At 34.1% G+C, this 22,652-nt stretch overlaps 1 protein-coding gene across 3 annotated transcripts in view; it reads right to left on the bottom strand.

Annotated features, from left to right (window-relative positions):
- The window catches only part of ADK (adenosine kinase), a 525,969-nt gene that overhangs the window by 150,720 nt on the left and 352,597 nt on the right, over nt 1-22,652 (bottom strand). For all 3 annotated transcript variants that reach the window (XM_082717349.1, XM_082717351.1, XM_082717350.1), the window contains exon 7: nt 17,708-17,878. In XM_082717349.1, the coding sequence (XP_082573475.1) occupies nt 17,708-17,878 (171 nt within the window). The remainder of the gene's footprint in view (nt 1-17,707; nt 17,879-22,652) is intronic.

The following is a 22,652-nucleotide window of genomic DNA, read 5'->3' as shown; positions in this document are numbered from 1 at the left end:
GGAGAGCAATTTGGCAATACCTAACAAAACCACATACACACTTATCCTTTGACCCAGCAGTCCCACTTGTAGGAATTTACTCTGGAAAAAAACAAAAACAAAAACCAAAAACCCACCTCTAATAACATGAAAATATGAGTGCATAAAGTTATTCAATTTAAAGATTGCTTTTAACTGCAAAATACTGGGAACAACCTGAATGCCCATATACAAGAGAGCGACTGAATAAACTCTGGTACATTCACACAGTGAAGTACAAAGCAGCTATTAAGAAAAGTGAGGACGGATTCTCTGAGCTGTTATGGAATGATTCCCAAGATATAATTAACAACAACAAATAAGAGCTAAATGCAAAGAGAACCTGCAGTACACCACATTTCATGTAATAAAGAAGGGATATAAGAAAATAAGAAAATACACATGTTCCTTCTAATTTATGCTAAAAGAAATACAGGAATGTAAGCCAGAAACTAATGAGATTACCCACAGGGCAGAGAGTAGGTGGGAAGATTGAGAGGAGGAGGAAAGAAGGAGATGAGAAATGTCCTCGGGACTGGGGAAGCTTTTTGCACAATTCTGGTGTTTAAAACAATATAAATGTTTCACATACTTAAAAAAATTTACAGAATTTTGGAGAATCCCAATAGGATGCAAATAATAGTAAATGAACCTAACTGTAATTAAGTATCATAACCACCCTCAGGGATTGGGGGAAAAAAAGAACTAACCTAAGTCACCTAAAAAGAAGTATTTTGACTAATATACTCTAAAGCTAAAGACAAAAGAGCTATACACAAACAGTTGAGGTCTAGTTCATAAATCTTTCACAGTAAGTATTAGTTATCTATTATTGTATGAGAAATTGCTCCAAAACTTAGTGGTTCTAAAGAACGAACACTTATCTCACAGATTCCATAGATAAGGAATCCAGGGCTGGCTTAGCTTTGGTGCCTCTTAATCAAGGTCTTTCCAAAGTCTTCCACCATGGCATGGGCCAGGCCTGCAGTCATCACATGTTTAAGGGAGCATGTGCTTCAAACCTCATTCATATGGCTGTTGGTAGCTGTCATGTCCTCCCTGGCTACTGACTGGGGACATCAGCTCCTTGCTATGTGAGTCTGCTTTTAGAGTTACTCAAAACATGGCAGTTTGCTTTAGGAAAATGAGACAGAAGTCACAGTACTTTTGTAACATAATTTTGGAAATGACCTATTATCACTTTTGCCTTTGTCTTTTTGTTACAAGTCACTCTACGTAATCCCACGGGCAAGGAGAGGAGATAGGCTGCCTATCACAGTCTGTCTTCTAGCCCACAATTCATGTCCCTTCTACATGCAAAAATATACTCACCTTCTCCCAAGGGCAGTTTTGCAATTCTGAAACTACTTTATATATACTTTAGATCTGAGCAAATAAGTCATTAAATTGTAGATAATGAAAGCCAGGTTTCTTACTGCCAAAGAAAGGAAATATAAATAAGGAAAGAAGAAAGGCTAGCTTTAACCCTCTGTGCTGTTGGACTGCAATCTCAGGTATTATTATTATTACTATTTTTTAAGAGATTTTATTTATTTATTTGACCCAGAGAGAGATCACAAGTAGGCAGAGAGACAGAGGAAGGAGGCTCCCCACCGAGCAGAGACCTGAATGTTGGACTTGATCCCAGGATCTCGAGATCATGACCTGAGCCGAAGGCAGAGACTTTAACCCACTAAGCCACCCAGGTGCCCCAATCTGAGGTATTATTATGGTGTCATTTTTTCCCTTTTTTTAAAAATTTAAATTCAATTAGCAAACATATCATTAGTTTTCGTTGTAGTGTTCAATGACTCATTAGTTGCGTATAACATCCAGTGCTCATCATATCACATGCCCAGGAGTCAAGACTCTTTTATGGTTTGTTTCGCTCTCTGATTTCTTCCCATTCAGCTTTCCCGCCCTTCCCATGATCTTCTGTGCTATTTCTTATATTCATGTTTTTTTAAACATAAATAGAGCTACAGACAAGCAGATAGATACAGATGTGTATATTCATATATACGTATTTCTTAGATCTGTTTGTTGAGAATTAAAGACAACCAACCAGTAGCACTGAGCACATCTAGTTTTCAGCTCTTGGTTTCTTAATGTCAGTTGCTAATAAATCAGTCTCCAAGGAACCAGGACTCTACAAAGAAACGGATGATTCCAGAGCTGAGACAAAGAAAATATAAGATGAACTTGGAATGAACTGTGGTACAAGAAAGTAAAGTGCTCAAAAATTAATGAGGGTACATCAAAAGAACAGAGGAGCCAACATGAAGAAGCTCCCAGTGCCCAAATCCAGACAACTGGAGAAACAACAGAATGACTGCAATGGATTATAACCCATAGAATAAAATAAATATCCCTAAATTATAAGTTAAGAAATTAATAACTGGGGGAGAAGGTACAGCACAGAAAAATCACCTTACATGAAAAAAAAAATCATGATTTGGCAATACCACAATGATTACTAGAGGCAAGAATCATCAGATAGATGCTAAAAGTAGTGGGTAAAATATAATGAAAGAACAAAATATTTACATAGCCTTATGTATTTTCCAGTAGGATACTTATTAAATTACAAAAGGAAAAATAAACTTAAAGTACATAAACCGGGTCAACATCTCCTTAACCAAGTGATCAAAATTAATGTGACCAGTAATGAGAAATGTAGAAATCTTGATACATAGTATGAAAAAAGACACAACAACATTTCTGAGATATTCTTGCCAAAAAAAGCATTAGTTAGAGGAAATATTAGTCAATCCTACATTGAGGGACATTCTATAAAATAACTGGCCAGTATTCTTCAAAAGTGTCATGGTCACAAAAGGCAAAAAAACAAAACAAAACAAAAAAAACCCCAAGGGGTATTCTAGATTAAAGAGACCAAGGAAACATTAAATGCAATCTAGGATTTTAGGTTGGGTCTGAATCACGTAAAAAACAGTAGGAATTTTCCAGATACGAACATTTTATATAACTACTGTAGAATCATCAAAGTTCAGAAATGACTGTTGATTAAATACTAATTTACAGAACTTATTTAAATTTTGCTAATTATCCTCCTAACATCAAAGAGGAAAGGCACAGAAAAAATTTAAGCTGAGTCAAAACCAGATTTTCTGATTAAAGTCCAGGTTTCCTTCAATTGTCATATAAATTTAGTTTTTATGTATAAGGATAAGTCAATTTCATTTAATAATTTCAATAAGACATTTAAGAATGAATTAAATAAGAACTTTCAATATTTACTCATTACCTTTAAATCATGGCATACTAGACAGATGATATTAGAATTGTCAAAAGTTTTTAATATAGTAACTGAAATAATCAAATATACAATAAGACTAATTGAAATACTGAGTAACATGGTATGTATGGCATTAGATAAAATATGATTATCTCCAAAGCAATTTAAGCTATTTCAGATTACTCGGTTTTTTACTAATAATGGACGGTAGTCTGGAATGACTTAAAAACCGTCCTCTTTGGAGAGGCAATGGAGTTGGTAAGGGGACAGAGAGAAAGGAAGCAAGAAAGAAGGGTATACTGGTGGGGATCAGAAGAGAAAAGGAGAAAAAGAGTTAAGAACATGGGAAGGAGGGAGATGTAAATCACATAGTTACAAAGCCTTTGGCTCTTTCTGAATCCTTCCAATAGCATTTCTTTACAACATGCTACTGACATTAGGAATCCCCCTTGTGCTACAGTGAATCTTTCTTTCCCCAGACCAGGAAAATATACCAGAAAGACCCTAAGGAGAAAGTTAAATCCAGGAACTAAACAGTGATCTTATGGTGCCACAGTCCTGTCTTAATTGAAATTTCATTATCCTCAGCAGGATATATAAATATGTCAGAATTTTATAAGAACACCATAAGTTTTTATTTATTTTTTGAAGGGGTTATGTATCTTCTCTGAAAACATCTCTTTCTACCTTCCTTGATTGATCTTATAACCGTGGATTTTGTCTATTTCAAAAGCTCCTGTCACTGCTTTCAGCAAAAGAAGAGGAATGGAATGATCTATATGAACAGTCTCAGGAAGGTGACTTCCACTTTTCTGTGGAAGAAACAAGGCACTTCTGTATACCTACAAAGGTAGCATTAACATTAACCTTTTAGATTACCCACATTCATGATGGGAATACCTTGAAACAAGGAAAAAAAAGACCATCTCTTCTATTGTCAGAATATGGATCTGATGAGAGGCTGGCTCTCTGCAAATGTTTGAAAATCATGTGTCTTAAGGACTTAGATTTGACAAAAAGATATAAAAATTAAAAAAAGAAATTCTCTTAGAATAAAATATACATAGACTTGAGAGACAAAGAACTTCCAAAAATTAGAAATAATAACTTTACAATGAACAGAAAGTTTCCTAACTAAAGAAATTATCTGAGTGAAGATGCATTCATGTGTAGCACTTATCATATTTGGCACACATAATTTATACATTTACATAGATTTTCATACTGAAGTAGCAAATATCTTCTATTTTACAGATGTACCAAAACTGACAAGATAAAAAAAAAGTTTATCAATGGTTAATTACAATTAAAAGCACTATTGTTGCTTTTAAGTTATTAACTGTTGTCACTTAAAGAAGAATCAATGGCTATTAGATTAAAATTGACTTAACAATGTAAACAATAAATACCAATAAAATCCCTACCCCACCCACCAAATGGGTAAACAGAACAGAAAAATCTAACCTATTCCATCTGGTTTGGTAAAAATATTTTAAGAGTTTACTTATAAGGTCATTAGTCATTAGTTATTAGTCAGGTTTAGAAAACATGGGCTCAAATACCTAAAGCCAATTTTACATTTCTTTCAAAATGTCCTGACACATTCTTCCAAAGTAGAATTCCTGGTTTTGGCTGTGTATCACTGTCCTAACGAGATTCAAGAGCTACTCAACAACACCACAACCACATCAACAAACTGCAGAATTATGATCACTGTTTAATGACTCATTCTTTGATAAAATAGATACATTTTTTAAAAAGTCAAATCATCACTTAGGAAAGAGTAATTTTAGTTTTCCTGGTCTGGATTAGAGATTTTTAATATGGCGAATCCTATGTAGGGTCAAGAGGTTTAAAATGGACTTCCCTGCAAGACAATGTATAAATAAAATGGGAAAATTGCCAGCAAAAGGACTGATGAAGTAGAGTAATATATAATCTTTATAAATAGAAATCATCTATGAGATTCAAAATACTAGGTATATGAGAGTGAGTTTTATCTAAAATGTTATCATTCTTAATCTGTTTGAAATAATTAAACTGAATTCTTCTGCCTGATTTTCAAGCTGTATTTTATTATTTAAACTATCTTAAAGTGCATTGTATGGGTGATGTGACGTTTCACAGTGGAATTAAGTGGTAATTCTTGACAAAGCAGTTATTATCATGAGATAATTGACCTTATTTGAGAGTTAAGCATCCTGAGGCAAAGTTGAGTGTACTTAATCCTGGCAGGTTAATTATCTAGTGATTATGGAGCCTTGAAAGGTATTACCCTTAAGAACCATTTACAAAATGACACTATTCAAAAAAAAACTTCTTAATTTAATAAAAATGAAAAACAAGAATAATCAAGTTCTTTAGTCATGTATTGCTAGATAATGACTACAGAGCAGCTTGCATTAGCAGGCATCAATGGATATAATTACCTGCATGTAGAAAGTTCTTTATTAAGCTGATTACACGTGGTTCCAGCTAACAAATGTCTGTTGCTGAAGGGAAATATTTTAAACTTTGACAATGTCAAAAAATAAAAGATAAATACAATATCATATTTAATGAAGTTCTATACTAGAGTAATTTCAAAACTATCTTAACAAGAAATTGTTAAATTCAGGCATGCTGTTTAAAAGTACAAAATGCAACATAACAGGGCACCAAAACATTTTGAGGTAAAGAGAAATGTTTCTATGCATTTCTGAATGTCAGTTAAAAGTAAACCACACAAATCAAAATCACAAAGAGATGTTACTTCACATCCATTAGGATGACTACTGTCAAAAAAAGGGGAAAATTCTAAGTGTTAGGAAGGATACAGAAAAACTGGAACTACTATGCTTTGCTGGTGGGAATGGAAATGGGGCAGCTGTGGTGGAAAAGAATTTGGTGGTTCCTCCAAAAGTTAAACACAGAATTATTATCATACAATCTGCCAATTCCACTTCTAGGTAAATACCTCAAAGTCCTGAAGCAGGTACTCAAACACATGCTTGTACAGCAGTATTCATAGCAGCATGATTCACAAAAACCAAAAGGCAAAAATAAACTGAATGTCTATTAACAGATGACTGAATAAACAAAGACAAAAGTCTGATACATGTTATATGGATAAACACGGAAAACATCAAGTAAAGGTGAAATAACACAAACAGATAATTGTATGATCCTACTAAAAAGAGGAACCTAGAATAGGCAAATTTAGAGATAACATAATAGTGGTTATCAGATATGTGGAGGAGTTGTTTAATATGTACAGAGCTTCTGTTTGGGATGATGAAAGGTTCTGAAAATGGATAGTAATGCTGGTTGCACAACAGTGTGGGTGTATTTAATGCTACTGAATTGTACACTTAAAAATGGTAAATTTTCGGGGCTCCTGGGTGGCTCAGTGGGTTAAAGCCTCTGCCTTCAGCTCAGGTCATGATCCCAAGGTCCTGGGATGGAGCCCCGCATCGGGCTCTCTGCTCAGCGGGGAGCCTGCTTCCCTTCCTCTCTCTCTGCCTGCCTCTCTGCCTATTGTGTCTACTACTACTGTCCAATGGATAAATAAAATCTTAAAAAAAAAATGGTAAATTTTCTGTAGTGTGTTTTTTACCACAATGAGAGAAAAGAAAGAAAAAAGTAAATTTTATCACTTAATAACTATACTTTGTTTTTAGCATGTTAATGCAGCAATGGATTCCTGTGGACACTTCTACTTTGTGTCTGGATTGCCTAACCAAATATTTTCAGACATTCCCTGGAGAAGAACATCAATTTCCTTGCACAAATCAGATAAAAGAAATAGGATGAGGCACTGGAAAAAAGTAGCCTGAAAGGTACAGTTGAGCCTGTAACATTAACAATGAAAAAAGAATAGTTACCTAAAATTAAATATGGTAGGCATTTTTTTTTAGGTTTCAGAACAAGGGCTTTGCTGATTTAGAATAAAATTGGTCAGTGTTACTGAATATTAGAATATGTAAGAAAATGAATCCTTAGGTTTTTAAAAAAACATTTTAAGCTCTAAGAAAAAAATTAAGAATCATTTAGTATTTCTATATAATCCCCTTACTTTACACATCAGGAAATTAAAGGAATAGTAGTTGACTAATAAATCAACAAGTTGGTTAAAATAAGGAAAAATCTATGTATTTTATTTATTTATAACTATATATCATTTACTAATATTTAAAGTAGAGTTAGGGGCGCCTGGGTGGCTCAGTGGGTTAAGCCTCTGCCTTTGGCTAAAGTAGGGTTAAAACTTTGCATGTGTATCTGCTGCCTGATATTCTAGAATCTTTCTTATAGAACCAAACCCGTAATTGGTAGTTTCTGATTTCCAGTTTAAGTTTCTTCAAACCAGAGTGAAAATTTGTAGACATTTATAAAGCTACTCCTGAGTGGTACGTATTTACAGCTTTTTGCTTAATATTTTATAATTTTCATGCCATTGTCTAATTCAAGAGCAACTTTTTAAAACAATTTATCTTTATTGAATTTTGTACCCTGATTTAACTCATTAAGCAAGTCCTCATTTCATTTGTACTCACATTTTATCAGATTATATAACTAAATAATAATGAAGATAAGCTGCATTAAAAATGTTTATGGGCAAATAAATTGACTTGACTTTTTATAAACAAAGAACATTGTGGGAAGAGAAGTAAGGTGGCCTACCAAAGAATAGCCTAATACCCACGAGTTCTCCCTCATTTACCTGTAACTACTTATTGTTTTATCAAGAAAATGATGTGTGCATGTTATCTAAGCAAGCTAGTTAAGTAAAACTTAAGTGGAGGAATAAGATCAGCATTCCTAACAACACCATCAGTATCACCTAACATACACTGAGTACTTTCTATAAGTAAAGCTGAAACTTTAAATGCATTAGAAAACTAGCCACAGATTGTGTATATTAAATAATTTTTTAATGATTTTATTTATTTATTTGAGAGAGAGAGAACATGAGTGTGCAAGAGCACAGACTGGGGTGGGCGAAAGGGAGACTCCCCACTGAGCAGGGAACCTGACGCTGGGCTCAACTTGCTTCCAGGGCCCCCGGGATCATGACCTGAGCTGAGGGCAGGTACTTAACAGACTGAGCCACTCAGGTGCCCCTAAATGATGGTTTTTGTGGAAAACATTTGTAACTTTAAAGCATTACTCAGTGGTGGGGTATAATAATTTTTAATAGTCTATGAGATTATCAAAGCACTTCTCCTTTGGCTTGACAATACCATTAAAATACAATTTTTCATAGAAATAACAAATTTGATACAGGGTCAATAAAAAAATTAATTGGTACTTAATTAATTTTGACAGTGATTCTTTGGAACTTATTATGTGAGTGACTTGATTAATTTTTGCTACTTTTAAATTTCTATAATAGAACCACACAGCATATATTTTTTAAAAATTCTGATATAATTTTTGAGACATAGTTATTATATTATAATCTGCACAAATTCAAAGTGAATAAGTATATAGATATTGACACATGGATCAAGTCCTGAAACCATAACCACAATCAAGGTAAGGAACATATCCATTACTTCCAACATTTTTCTAACGTCTGTTTGTATGATCATGGCCTCACAGTACATATCTATCCCTAGGCAACCATGGATCTACTGTCACTAGAGATTAATTTCAACTTTCTAGAATTTAATTTAAATAGAATCAAACAGAGTGTACTTTTGCCTGCCATCTCATCTTTCATTCAGCATATATATTCTAAGATTCATCTATGTAGGTGCATGTATAAATAGTTCACTTCTTTAATAGTTGAGTAGTATTCTACTGTATGGATACCTAACAATTTGTTTATCCAGTCACCAGTTGATGGACATTTGGGTTCTTTCCAGACATTGGATATTACAATTAAAACTGCTATGAGCATTTGTGTATGTCTTTGTATGAACATACACGTTCATTTCTCTTGGGTAAACACCTACAAGGGAATAGCAAGGTCATATGGTGGTTGTGTATATAACTTTCTAAGAAACTAGAGAACTATTTTCAAAGCATTTGTACTATATTGTATTCTCACCAGCTGCATATGACAGTTCTAACTCTATACTTTGCCAATATTTGCCCGAGTCACACTTTTTAATTTTGTATATATTTTTAAATATATACAGTTGTATGGACTGAAGTTTGCTTTTTTGGATATGGATATTTAATTGCATGACGGATATGGATATTCAAAAAAGCATGATTTGTTAAAAGGACTATTCGGGCACCTGGGTGGCTTAGTTGGTTAAGTGTCTGCCTTCGGCTCAGGTCATGACCCCAGGGTCCTGGGATCGAGCCCCATATGGGGCTCCTTACTCATCAGAAAGCCTGCTTCTCCCACTCCCTCAGTTTGTGTTCCCTCTCCCGCTGTGCTACTCTGTTAAATAAATAAAATCTTAAAAAAAACAAAAACAAAAACAAACCTATTCCCCATGGAATGACCCCTGAAACTTTCTTGAAAACTCAATTATGGGTCTATTTATGGACGATCCCTTCTGTTACATGATCTATTTGTCTATCTTTAGGCCCATGACACATTGTATAGCTTTATATTAAGTCTTGAAATCATGTAGTAGTGAAGGTCCTCTGATTTTTTTTTCTTCAAAGTTGGCCTGGCTAGTCTAGTCTAGTCCAGGACTTTTCCATATGAATTTTAGAATAAGTTTCTACTGAAAAAAACTGCTGGGATTTTGATTAAATTATGTAAATACACCAATTTGAGAACTGAAAGTTAACAACAGTCTTTTTTTTTTTTTTAATTTTTTATTTTTTATAAACATATATTTTTATCCCCAGGGGTACAGGTCTGTGAATCACCAGGTTTACACACTTCACAGCACTCACCAAAGCACATACCCTCCCCAATGTCCATAACCCCACCCCCCTTCTCCCAACCCCCCTCTCCCCAGCAACCCTCAATTTGTTTTGTGAGATTAAGAGTCACTTATGGTTTGTCTCCCTCCCAATTCCATCTTGTTTCATTGATTCTTCTCCTACCACTTAAGCCCCCATGTTGCATCACCACTTCCTCATACCAGGGAGATCATATGATAGTTGTCTTTCTCTGCTTGACTTATTTCGCTAAGCATGATACGCTCTAGTTCCATTCATACTTAACAACAGTCTTAAAAACCCATGAGCATGCTATTTCTTTCCATTTAATTCTTCTTTTGTTTTCTTAACAGGTTTTGTAGTGTTTAGTATATATATACACTTTGCACATCTTTTCTTAGATTTATTCCAAATATGTCATACATTTTTATGATATCAGAAATAACATTTTTATTTATTTATTTATTTATTAGTTTTATTTAAATAATCTCTACACCCATTTGGGGCTTGAACTCACAACCCTGAGATCAAGAGTAACATGCTCCTCCAACTGAGTCAGCCAGGAGCCCTGGTATCAGAAACAGTATCATAAAAAAATAACGAATTGTTATTTATTGATTTCTCTCAGGGAGACAGAAAATTCCAAGCAGACTGCCCGCTGAGCACAGAGCCTGATGCAGGACTCTATTCCATGACCCTGAGATCATGACCTGAGTTGAAATCAAGAGCTGGACGCTTGAATGACTGAGCCGCCCAGGAGTCCCAGAAATAGTATTTTTAAATATCAATTTCTGAGTGTTTGCTGTTAATATATAGAAGTAAAATTGGTTTTTGTATGTTTATCTTGTATCCCACAACCTTGCTAAACTCCCTTTTAGTTGTAATAGCTTTCTGCAGATTTTATAGAATTTAAAAAAAAAACCACAATAATGGTGTTTGATATAATTTTACTTCTTCCACTCTAATCTGGATTTTTTTTTATCCCTTCCTGGCACTGCACAATGTTGAATAGAAGCTGAGAGTTTTGTTTTGTTTCTGATCTTGTAAGGAAAATATTCAGTCTTTCATCACTAAGTATGATGTTAGCTGTATATTATTTGTGAATGTCCTTTGTTGGACTGAAATAGTTTTCTATTACTATTTTGAAGGCTTTTATCAGGAGAGGATGCTGATTTCATCAAATCTGTCTTTATTCAGAAGATTATGTTTTCTTAGTTATATTAAGGTGGATTATATTGATTGATTTCTGCATTCCTGGTCATGGTGATTATCCTTTCTATATACTGTTGCATTTGATTTGCTAAAACTATCTTAAGAGTTTTTGCATTTATTTTTATAAGGAATATTAGTCTGTAGCTTTTTAATTCTTTGTTTGATTTTTGGTACTACTTCTCTTCAATAGTTTGGGATAGTTTGTATTGAACTGTTACTATTTCTTCCTTAAATTTGTGCCAGAATTCAACACAGCAGCAATCTGGTGCTTGGACTTCCTTTGTGGGAAAGGTTTAAAGTAAAAATTCAATTTCTTTAATAGGTAACCTGAATAACCCTATTTCTATTTCTTCTTGAATGTGCTTTGGTACTGTATGTTTTTCAAGGAATTTAGCCATTACATACAGGCTGTCAATTATACTGGAATAACATTGTTAGGAGAAGAACCACAGTATCTTCTACTCTAGTCTAATTTGCCCCATTAGCGTTCTGAGTACTCTATCTGGAGCCCCATGAATTATGAGGTTATTCACTCTGAATCACAGAACAAGAATGATTACAGGTTCCACATGCACTCTGAAGATTACTCCCTCTAATCTTTTCAGGTGGTTCTAAGCCTTCACTGGTTTCCTGACAAATGTGCACTGATTAGTTCTCAGCTGAAGATTTGGGTGGGACTCTGCAAATCTGTGTTCTCTGTATATGTAGCTCTTTTCTCTCTGGTACTCTGACTTGCAAACTCCAGCTGTCCAGCTGTTAGATTTCCTGAATTTTTAGTTCCCATCTCCTCAGTTCAAAAGAGACTACCAAGAGGGTCTCCCCCTTTGTGCTGTGGCCTGACAAAGGGAGAGATCCCAGGACCTGGGATCATGACATGAGCCAAAGGCAGATGCTTAAAGGACGGAGCCAACCAGGCGCCCCAATAAGCACAGATTTGATTTTTGTTTGGGGGGTGAGGGGCAGAAAGAAACATAAAACCATCATGTATGTTTTCTCCGAGGAATATATTTTACACTTCATTGAATTTTAAGATTTTATTTATTTATGTATTTGTCAGAGAGAGAGCACAAGCAGTCAGAGAGAGAAGCAGGCTCCCTGCTGAGCAAGGAGCCCAATGTGGGACTTGATCCCAGGACTCTGGGATCATGACCTGAGCCGAAGGCAGTGGCCTAACCAACTGAACCACCCAGCCATCCCTCCATTGTATTTTAGAAATAAAATGTCCCTTCTTCTCATGGACCTAAAGATAGTTGATGATTACTAAAGTATTCAAGGAGAACAATGAGAGATGAGATTAAAGAAAACAATGCCACAGTTGCTTTTTATATTCAATATATAATCATTTACATTTATCCTTACTAAATTTCACCACTCAACTGATAAATCCAGTCTATTAAAGTTTTCAAAAGTCTCATTTTGACATTCAACTTACTTGATATTTGTTAAAGTATTGAATTATTTGCATTCTCTGCATTTGCATTATCTGCAAATACAGCTTTATCTGAATCACTGATAGCTGAGCAAAGCTCAGAGTAAACACTGAAGCATAGCACTAGAAAACTATTTATCAGCAGAAATTTTGAGACTGGTTCAACAAAATACCAAATACATCTAACTGCCCTGTATCTAATATTTATTATCTTATAATCCATATCATGACAGATGGTCTCAAATATACTATACATCCCTTGTTTACTGGTCTGCCATAATAGGTACTACATAACTACTGAAACGAATTCAAATGAATACTAACTATACCAACAAAGTAAAAAGCTATCCTGACATGACTTATAGCTTATAATTTTACATCTTTCTCTTCTAGGTGGGGAAAAATGATTTCTTTAATTATCTATACTATATATAGATTGTAATAGCATAATATCTTTACTATTCTATAAGTCCTAGTCTAACTTTACTGGTTTGTAGAATCAATCATTTCAACAATGTGGCAAAATATATACAAGACAAAATTTTACCATTTTAAGTGTTCAATTCAGTGACATTAAGTACATTCATAATGTTGTGCAACCATTACCATTATCCATTTCCAGACTTTTTTTGTTATCCCAAATAGAAGCTTTGTACCCATTAAGCATAACTGCCAATTTCCCCTTTCCTGCAGGGCCTAGTAACCATTATTCGACTGTTTCTATGAATTTAACTATTCTAGGCACCTCATGTAAGTGGAGTCCTTATAGGAAACTCCAGAAGTTGTGTATGGCTTATTTCACTTAACATAATATTTGTAAAATTCATTCATCTTGTATTATGTATCAGGGTTTCATTTCTTTTTAAGGCTGAATAATATTTAATTTTACGTATGTACCAAATTTTATCTATTCATCTGGCTATTGGAAATAATGCTGCCATAAATATTGGTGTGCAAGTATTTGAGTCCCTGCTTTCAGGACTTCTGGATATATACCAATTAGGAGAACTGCTGGATGATATGATAATAATTGTTCGACATTTTGAGGAACCACTAAATTGTTTTCCACAGCAGCAGCACCATTTTACCTTCCAATCACCAATGCAAAAGGGTTTCAATTTCACAACCTCCTTGGCAATACTTTTTTTCCCCTCTAAATTTTTGAAAACCACCATCCTAAGGTGTATCAAGTGGTATCTCATTTTGGTTTTTAAATGCATTTCAGTAATGATTAGTGATGGTAAACATCTTTTCATGTGCTTATTAGCCAATTATATATCTTCTTTGGAGAAATGTTTATGGAAGGCCTTTGACAATTTATGGACTGGGTTGTTTCCTTATTGAGATATATATTCTGGATGTTAATCCCTTACCAGATACATCATTTGCAAATACTTCCTCTCACTCCGTGGGCTTTCTTTCTTTCTTTTTTAAAAGATTTTAATAATTTATTTGAGAGACCATGAGAGAGGAGAAGGTCAGAGGGAGAAGCAGACTCCCTGTGGAGCTGGGAGCCCGATGTGGGCCTCAATCCTGGGATTCCGGGATCATGACTTGAGCTGAAGGTAGTTGCTTAACCTACTGAGCCACCCAGGTACCCACTCCATGGCCTTTCAATTTATTATTTTTTTAAAGTTTTATTTAAATTCCCATCAGTTAACATACAGTGTAATACTAGTTTCACGTGTGCATTATATAGTGATTCAACACTTCACAGTGGCCTCATAGAATGAATTGGAAATTTTCCTTCCTTTTTGCTTTTTTGAATAGTTTGAGAAGAATAGGTATTAATTTTTCATTAGCTTTTCTTTATTATTTTTTAAAAGATTTTATTTATTTATTTGACACAGAGAGAGAGAGAGAGAGAATGAATGAATGAGAGTACAAGCAGGGGAAGGGACAGAGGGAAAACCAGGCTCCCCATCGAGCAGGGAGCCTTAAGTGGGGCTTGATCCCAGACCCAGGGATCATGCCCTGAGCTAAACGCAGACACTTAACTACTGAGCCACTTAGGCGCCCCTTAACTTTTCTTTAAATTTGCCTGTGAAGCCATCAGGTCCTGGACTTCTGTTTGTTGGAAGTTTTTTGTTTGTTTTTTTTAAAAAAGATTTTATTTATTTTTTGACAGACAAAGATCACAAGTAGGTAGAGAGGCAAGAAGAGAAAGAGGAGGAAGCAGGCTCCCTGCTGAGCAGAGGGCCCAATGTGGGGCTTGATCCCAAAGGCAGAGGCTTTAACCCACTAAGACACCCAGGCGCCCCTGTTGGAAGTTTTTTGATTACTAATGCAGTTTCCTTGCTTGTTATGGGTCTGTTCAAGTCTTCTATTTCTTCCTGTTTCAGTTTGTTAGTTTATATGTTTCTAAGAATTTATCCCCTTCTTTAAGGTTGTTCAATTTGATGGCATATAGTTTTTCATCATATTCTAATTGTTTGTATTTCTGTGGTGTTGGCTGTTATTTTTCCTCATTTGTGATTTTATTTATTCATGTCCTTTCTCTTTCTTTTTTGATAAGCTTGGCTAGAGGTTTATCAATTTTATTAATTTTTTCCAAAGAACCAGCTCCTAATCTGTTCTTTTTTTGTTTTGTTTTTTAGTTTCTATATCATTTAATTCTCTTCTAAACTTTATTATTTCCTTCCTTCTGCTGGCTTTAAGCTTTACTTTTTTGATAGTGTCCTTTGATGCACAAAAGTTTTTAATATTGATCAAGTCCAATTATTTTTTCTTGTTCTTGCTGAGCATTTGGAGTTTTTTGTTTTTTTTTTTAAGCGAAGACCATTTTGATATCATCAGCATTTTCTGCAAACCTAATAATCTGTACCTCTAGTTTTTTCTATTCTTCTAAATCTATGCCAAACTTCTAGAATTATTCTCTGGTTCTGTACATGCTTTCCACCATTATTTATAAGTGTTTAGGAGATGTGAGCTTTTTTTTTTTTTTTTTTTTTTTTTTAGATTTTTCAAATTTATCTTGAGAGAAAGCACATGTGCACACACAAGTAGGGGGAGGGGTGGAGGGAGAAGGAAAATCTGCAGCAGACTGTGCTGAACGTGGTGCCCCATTTGGGCTCTATCTCACAACCCAGAGATCATGACCTGAGCTGAAACCATGAGTCAGATACTTAACAGACTGAGCCATGCACACACTCAAATGTGAACTCTAATTAAAGAATTTTCTGTGTGTTCTGTAATGTTTTGTTTTTAAGGCTCCTCCCCATTTTCTTCCGAATTGTGGTCATTTGATATTATAAAGTCACAGCTGAAGTTTTGACGGTATTCAATTCTCTCAAGTTATCTCTAATTCTAAAGTCTCATTCTCTGGAATGATACTTATCTTTTTATAAGTTTTAAAAATTTGTTTTTTTTTTTTTAAAGATTTTATTTATTTATTTGACAGAGAGAGACACAGCGAGAGAGGGAGCACAAGCAGAGGGAGTGGGAGAGGGAGAAGCAGGCTTCCCACTGAGCAGGCAGCCTGATGGGGGGCTCAATCCCAGGACCTCAGGATCATGAACTGAGCTGAAGCCAGACGCTTAACGACTGAGCCACCCAGGTGCCCCCAAAATTAGTCTTTTTAAAGTTCAGAGCATATGTTTAAGTATTGCTGTTTGATGTTTCCTGACTACAAAGAACTCTGAGTTCAAATATCAACTTCTCCTAAGGATTCTTAGACCACCATACTGATGACCAATTCTTTTATGTTATTTTAAAAGGTCAGATTAGCACTTTTACTAGTTACTTCGTTTTTCTTTCAGAAAATAAAACCAGCAATAAAGGAAATGTGAAATGTAGATTTTAATCAAATGAGACTTCCAGCAGATACTCAGTAGTTCAAGGCCATTACCACTATTTTTTTGCCATTATGTCAGTTTGTAAATCATCAAGAATGTAGCATTTCCTTCAAAGTGTCTTTGAAGATATTCATACCATATTATTTCTACAAATCACTGAGGTGATCTCATAAATTATGTTGAGGTCAAATTTATGTTATTCTATTCAGACAACACAGTTATCTTATTTGGATTCAAAATCTGTGAGTATAATCAAACTGTTATAATGATATAATTTGAATCAAAATGGACTTCTGGGAGAGTACAACATGTTCACTTTACACATAAAGACGTTAAGATTCATGAAAGTTAAGTGATACTGCTAAAGTCACAAAAAGATATACTGAAGGTATTTTTTTATGTTTCATGGATGTTTAATGTCTACAGGTTAAACAGAAGCTATAAATACTATGTGAGCAAAAAAATTACTTTCCACTAATTTAAAATAAAAGAAAGTATAATCTTGGTAAAAATGAAAAGCTGTAAAAGTTTTAACAAACCCCATTTTATCACCTTTAAATATAACATACAAATATTAGCAAAAATGATATTAATAAAAAAATTTAATACAAATTATAATACACCAATAGCTACTCAAAATTTAGACTCATGCTTTTTATAAATAGTTAAATTCATAAAACATTAATTTTAGACCAAATGCCCCTTACCTTATTCATCCATGAAAATTTTAGGGGAAAACATTTAATTGGTCAGAAGACAATTCAGTTGATATGAAAGGATAAGGTGACAGGTTGATTGAGAAGGGTGACAGAAATGACTTTTTTCTTGATTGTAGTCATGGCTACATGTCAGGGCATTTGCAAAAGCTTACAGAAATGTACATTAAAGAGTTAATTTTACTCTATGCAAATTATAAACTTCAATAATCTAACCTTTTAAAAGACCAATTTTTTTAATTTGAAAGAAAGGTAGTATATACTGAAGGAAATACGAAAAATACTGAATAAGAGGTCCGAAGTGAGGCAGCTTTGTTGTGTAATTTTCAATTATATTTATGCAAATATTTCAGTTTTTATCTCTAAACTTACACATAAACCAAAAAATAACCTCCAACCACCCCCCCAAAAAACAGAAAAAGACCACTTATTTTTTTTTAAAGTAACTCACCGTCTCATTTCCAAAAAGTATGTCAATATAAGGCATAACTTTCATCAATGACTCCTTGTAGAACTGACTAATAAATGGTGCAGACAAATTCAAAGTGAAAATTCTGTTGTTTTCAGAAGCATGTTTAGCCACTTTTAATACCGACTCTGGGGAAACTGTAAGAAAAAAGCCCTGGGTAAAGAAAAAAAGGAGAGGAAATTAAAAATGCCATCTCCACAGAGTCATTCGTGGTCGGAATAAAAGATGCCTATAAAAAATACAAACATCTATATAATACAAACTTTAAAATACAATTATAAGATGCAAGGGAGAAAACAGCAGCAGCATTTGGTTAGAAGAAAAATCTATCATATGAGTACAATATATTTGGTATGTGCCATTATGCTAGAGTATAACACATTACTTATTTCATATTAGATTTGTATACTCAACACTGAAAGAATTCTGGGAATCCACATAAGAAAAAATATTTCAAAGGTCTCATTTAAGACAATAATTACATTTAAATTACGGAAATAGTAATGAAGTCAGATTGGATCTTTTTATCTTCTTATAAATAGTTTGGATTCTTAAAAGGGACATACTATATATTAAAAAATGAAATTAGTTTAGAAATGAAATTAGTTCACTAAAATCATAGCTTGTTAACTTATGCCTAAAATGAATTCTTTAAAAAAGATTCTGAGTTGAAATCTTTAAATAATGAGAAAATAATTCAGTGATAATAAAAAAAATTAATTAAAATTTTATGTCAGGAAAGGTGTATTTTAAAACGCTATTTATCTATATCTTAAAAGTGTTAATAAAAGCCTTTTAAAAATAGATTTATGCCTTCTCGATAAAAGTATAAGCAAGGACATGGATGCTTACATAGGAAATTGATTTGAATGGTGCACAAGAGAGTGAAGGAATGCACAAAGAGCAAAAGAAGATAAAGTCGGAAAGGACATTTAAGTCAAGAATGCAAAAGGCCTTGCGTGGCAGGTGAGGATTTGATTAGGTGGGGTGAGAACACATGATGGGTAATGAAGATTTCTTTGAAAGAAAGGAATAACAACCTTATATAAAAATTTAAAGGAAAGTTAATGTAAACAACAAAAATTCAACAACAGTCAAAAGCAGAAAAGAAAAACATAAAGTAGAGAACAAGAGGAAGGTAAATGAGGACAGTAAGTGATGACAGACAGAAATCCAGCAGGGAAAGTTTTAAGAAGATATTTAAATGTACCCAATGCTATCAATGGAGAGAAAGAATGAGCATAACCCACTGGATTTGATGATTAAGAGAAAGTACTTATGGGATAAAGGTAAAACAAACAAAAAAGTCAGCTGTTAAAGAATGAAAGAATGGTGAGAAAGTAGGGGTAAAGATTATAAATTATTTTGGAAGATTTATCAATGAAAAATAATGGACTCATCTGAAATTTACTGAGCAATTATTGTGTTCCAGGCAATATACTAAAAAGCTTTATGTATATTAACCCAGTTGTTATCATTTTCCTTATACCAAACCTATGAGGTAGATACTGTTATTCTCATTTTTATGATGATAAAGGCAAAATGTCTCCCCCAGGTCATACAGTTTATATTGTGATGGAGCTTAGATTCAAATGACGAGCTATAATGCCCCGAGTTTGAATAGGTAATTGAAAAGAGAAGAGAAGAAAGATATTTTACTGGGGGAGAGGAGTGGAAGAGTTGTTTTTAAGAACAATGCTAATTCGAGTATTTTTTATCTTTAACAAGAAGGAGCTACTGCAGAAAAAGAAGAATGAAGAAGCAAGACAGGGAGGAGGATTAGAAAGAACAAGGAACCAGAGAAGTTAGGGCAGTGGAAAGAAGCAGGAAAGAAGAGTTAGCTTATAAACGGAAGAAATAACCTTGAAAATGTAAAGGAAATGTCTTTTAAAATGGTAAAAAGGGCTATTGAAATACTCAACTACAACTACAACTGAGGGACTACCACTTCCAACGTGTAAACTTTAAAAATTTTAAAAAGAAAAAAACATTTTTTCCTATTACTTTCAAATTGAATATTAAAAGAATATTTTAAAAAATTAACTATGAAGTAGGAGTCATGTATACTTGGACTTGCAGGGCTTATTGCCCTTATGAATTCTGAGATATTAAGAGAGAATTCTACAGTACAATTGTTTCTTATTGCTAATGAAATTCTAATAAAAATGTTTCCTTATTATAATAGCATAATATTTTCTCATTATTTAAAAATCACAATCCATTAATTCAACTGTTCTAAAAGATAAAAAGTCTTAGTCTTAGGTAACATTATTTTTTAAATGTTTTCACCTTACTTTTTTAACCAACTACCACGTCACTTGCAAACTATAACATCCAAGCTGTTTCCTTTGCTATTTTTGTCACTTGGAGAATTAAAATGAACAGTTTATATAGCATCTTGTCTCCATAGTAATATGTATGTACTTGCTTTTTAGTCTTTCATTTAATGAGGAGCATTTAAAGCTAACCTCCCTCCCATTTCTCCCCAAAGTGTTCCAGCATGAAATAAAAACCTCCCAGAGCTAGCATTCTGCCAGCTGTAGATTAACCACAGACAGCCATAGAATGGTCTACACAAATAGTAACCTGGTCAAATAATTAGGCTTCTCACCAACTTTGGACTGAAAATTTGATCTGTGCTAAAATACATCTGATTGTAATTTAAGGTACTGAACAGTATGCCCCTGGAGTCCAAATTTGGCCTCATTCCAAATGTGTGTATGTGTGTTTTACTTTAAAATGCAACATAAGAGTATTGTGATGTGGACAATATAACTTCCATTTTGTCAGTTTTACAAAGAATATATAAAAACTATCAGCTTTAAAAAAAAAAAAAAACTATCAGCTTTTAAATGAGGAAAATTCACAATTTAAATTAATTACATTTTTGAATAGTTTCTTGTTTTACTTTAAGTAAATATTTAGTATTTAAACAATTTAGGATTTGTGTTCCGTTATAGTGCAAAGACTTAAAATGGATGCCAACCATAATTTTTCTTCCTAGATTTATATCCATTGCTAGGCCACATGTTCTAGACTGTATTATCACCAACATAATAACAGTGCCATTATACTTTTTTTTTTAAAGTGTCAGGTTTGTAATAAAAACAGGCCAATAGTTTACATGGCTATAGTTTAGAAAAATACTCTATATAATCAACAAATTTTTGTGGTTTTTCTAATTAGGGATTTCAGTCTATATAACAGTTAATCCTATGACTCTTTGTCCTTTTGAGCACCCCAAAACAAAGCAGATTCTAACATTTAAGAGATCCGACAACATTAATCAGTATTGGGAGTGAAGCAAGACAATTTTATCTATTAAAATGATAAATAAAACAGAACAAGAAGGTAGGAATAGGAGTGATGGGGAAAGACTAAGGCCAAAGAACCAAAGAACCAAAGAACCAAAGAGCCAAAGAACCATTTTTGCATAGCCAGACTTAATGCTTAGAAATTTCAGACACATGTGTTTGAACTGCACAGGTCCACTTATGCATGGATTTTTTGGGGAAAAATGCAGCACAGACCTATAAATGTATTTTCTCTTCCTTATAATTTTATTAATAACATTTTCTTTTCTCTAGCTTACTTTATTGTAATACATATTTAATAGACTATTTATGTTATTGGTAAGGCTTCTGGGCAACAGTAGTTAACTACAATCAGTAGTTAAGTTTTGGGTGAGTCAAAAGTTATATGCACATTTTTGACTGTGCAGGGTGCTGGCACCCCTAACCCCTGTGTTCTTCATGAATCAACAGTATATAAATGTGTCGTCCAACTACTCTAAGGGTTTCTTAGTGTAGTAGTTTGATTTTTTTAAAGATTTATTCATTAATTTATTTGACAGAAAGAGAGAGAGGGAGTATGAGCACAGGCAAGGGAAGAGGGAGAAGCAGGCTCCCCACTGAGCAGGGACCATGCGGGGCTTGATTCCAGACCCTGAAGGATCATGCCCCAAATGCAGACACTTAACTAACTGAGACACCCAGGCGCTCCTCTTGGTGTAGTTTAAATGCTACACAGGAGGATGTAAGAAATTAAACTGTTTAATATACTAAAGGATAAGAAAAGGAATTGTTCTTGTTCTTTACCAGTATTTACTTCAATTCAGGAAAATGCTTTGGGGTTCTTTTTTTTTTTTTTTAAAGATTTTATTTATTTATTTGACAGACAGAGATCACAAGCAGGCAGAGAGAGAGAGAGAGAGAGAGGGAAGCAGGCTTCCTGCGGAGCAGGGAGCCTGATGTGGGGCTCGATCCCAGGACCCTGAGATCATGACCTGAGCCAAAGGCAGCAGCCTAAACCACTGAGCCACCCAGGTGCCCCTTTGGGGTTCTTTTTAATTGTCCCTACCTAACAGTACAAATCCTTTCGGGGCGCCTGGGTGGCTCAGTGGGTTAAAAGCCTTTGCCTTCAGCCCAGGTCATGATCCCGGAGTCCTGGGATCAAGCTCCACATTGGGCTCTCTGCTCTGCGGAGAGCCTGCTTACTCCTCTCTCTCTGCCTGCGTCTCTGCCTACTTGTGATCTCTGTCTGTCAAATTAAAAAAAAAAAAAAGCACAAATCCTTTTTATTATTTCCATTAACAATTATCTAAAGAATAGAGGTGCGTGTGTGTGTGCACACGTGCTCATATACATTGTAAATTCTAGGGATTTTTGGAACTATAAAAATAAAAGCAGACAAAAGACCACTAAAAATGTCTACAGTAAATATGACACAGGGTTAATATGTTTAGATTATAAAAAAGCTTTTTTAAAAAGAGATGAAAAATTTAAAAAATATGAGGACACCAATAGATAAATGAGCCAAGAACATGAAAATGCATTCCATTAAAAGTGAAAAAGAAATGCCCATTAAAAGTGAAAAAGAAGCAGCAAATAAATATACAGACAACTATTCCTTCCTAGCAAAGAAAGAA

This window comes from Mustela nivalis (genome assembly GCF_964662115.1).
Source record: "Mustela nivalis genome assembly, chromosome: 2".
NCBI classification, from domain to species: domain Eukaryota; kingdom Metazoa; phylum Chordata; class Mammalia; order Carnivora; family Mustelidae; genus Mustela; species Mustela nivalis.
This window is presented reverse-complemented; position numbering and strand designations above follow the sequence as displayed.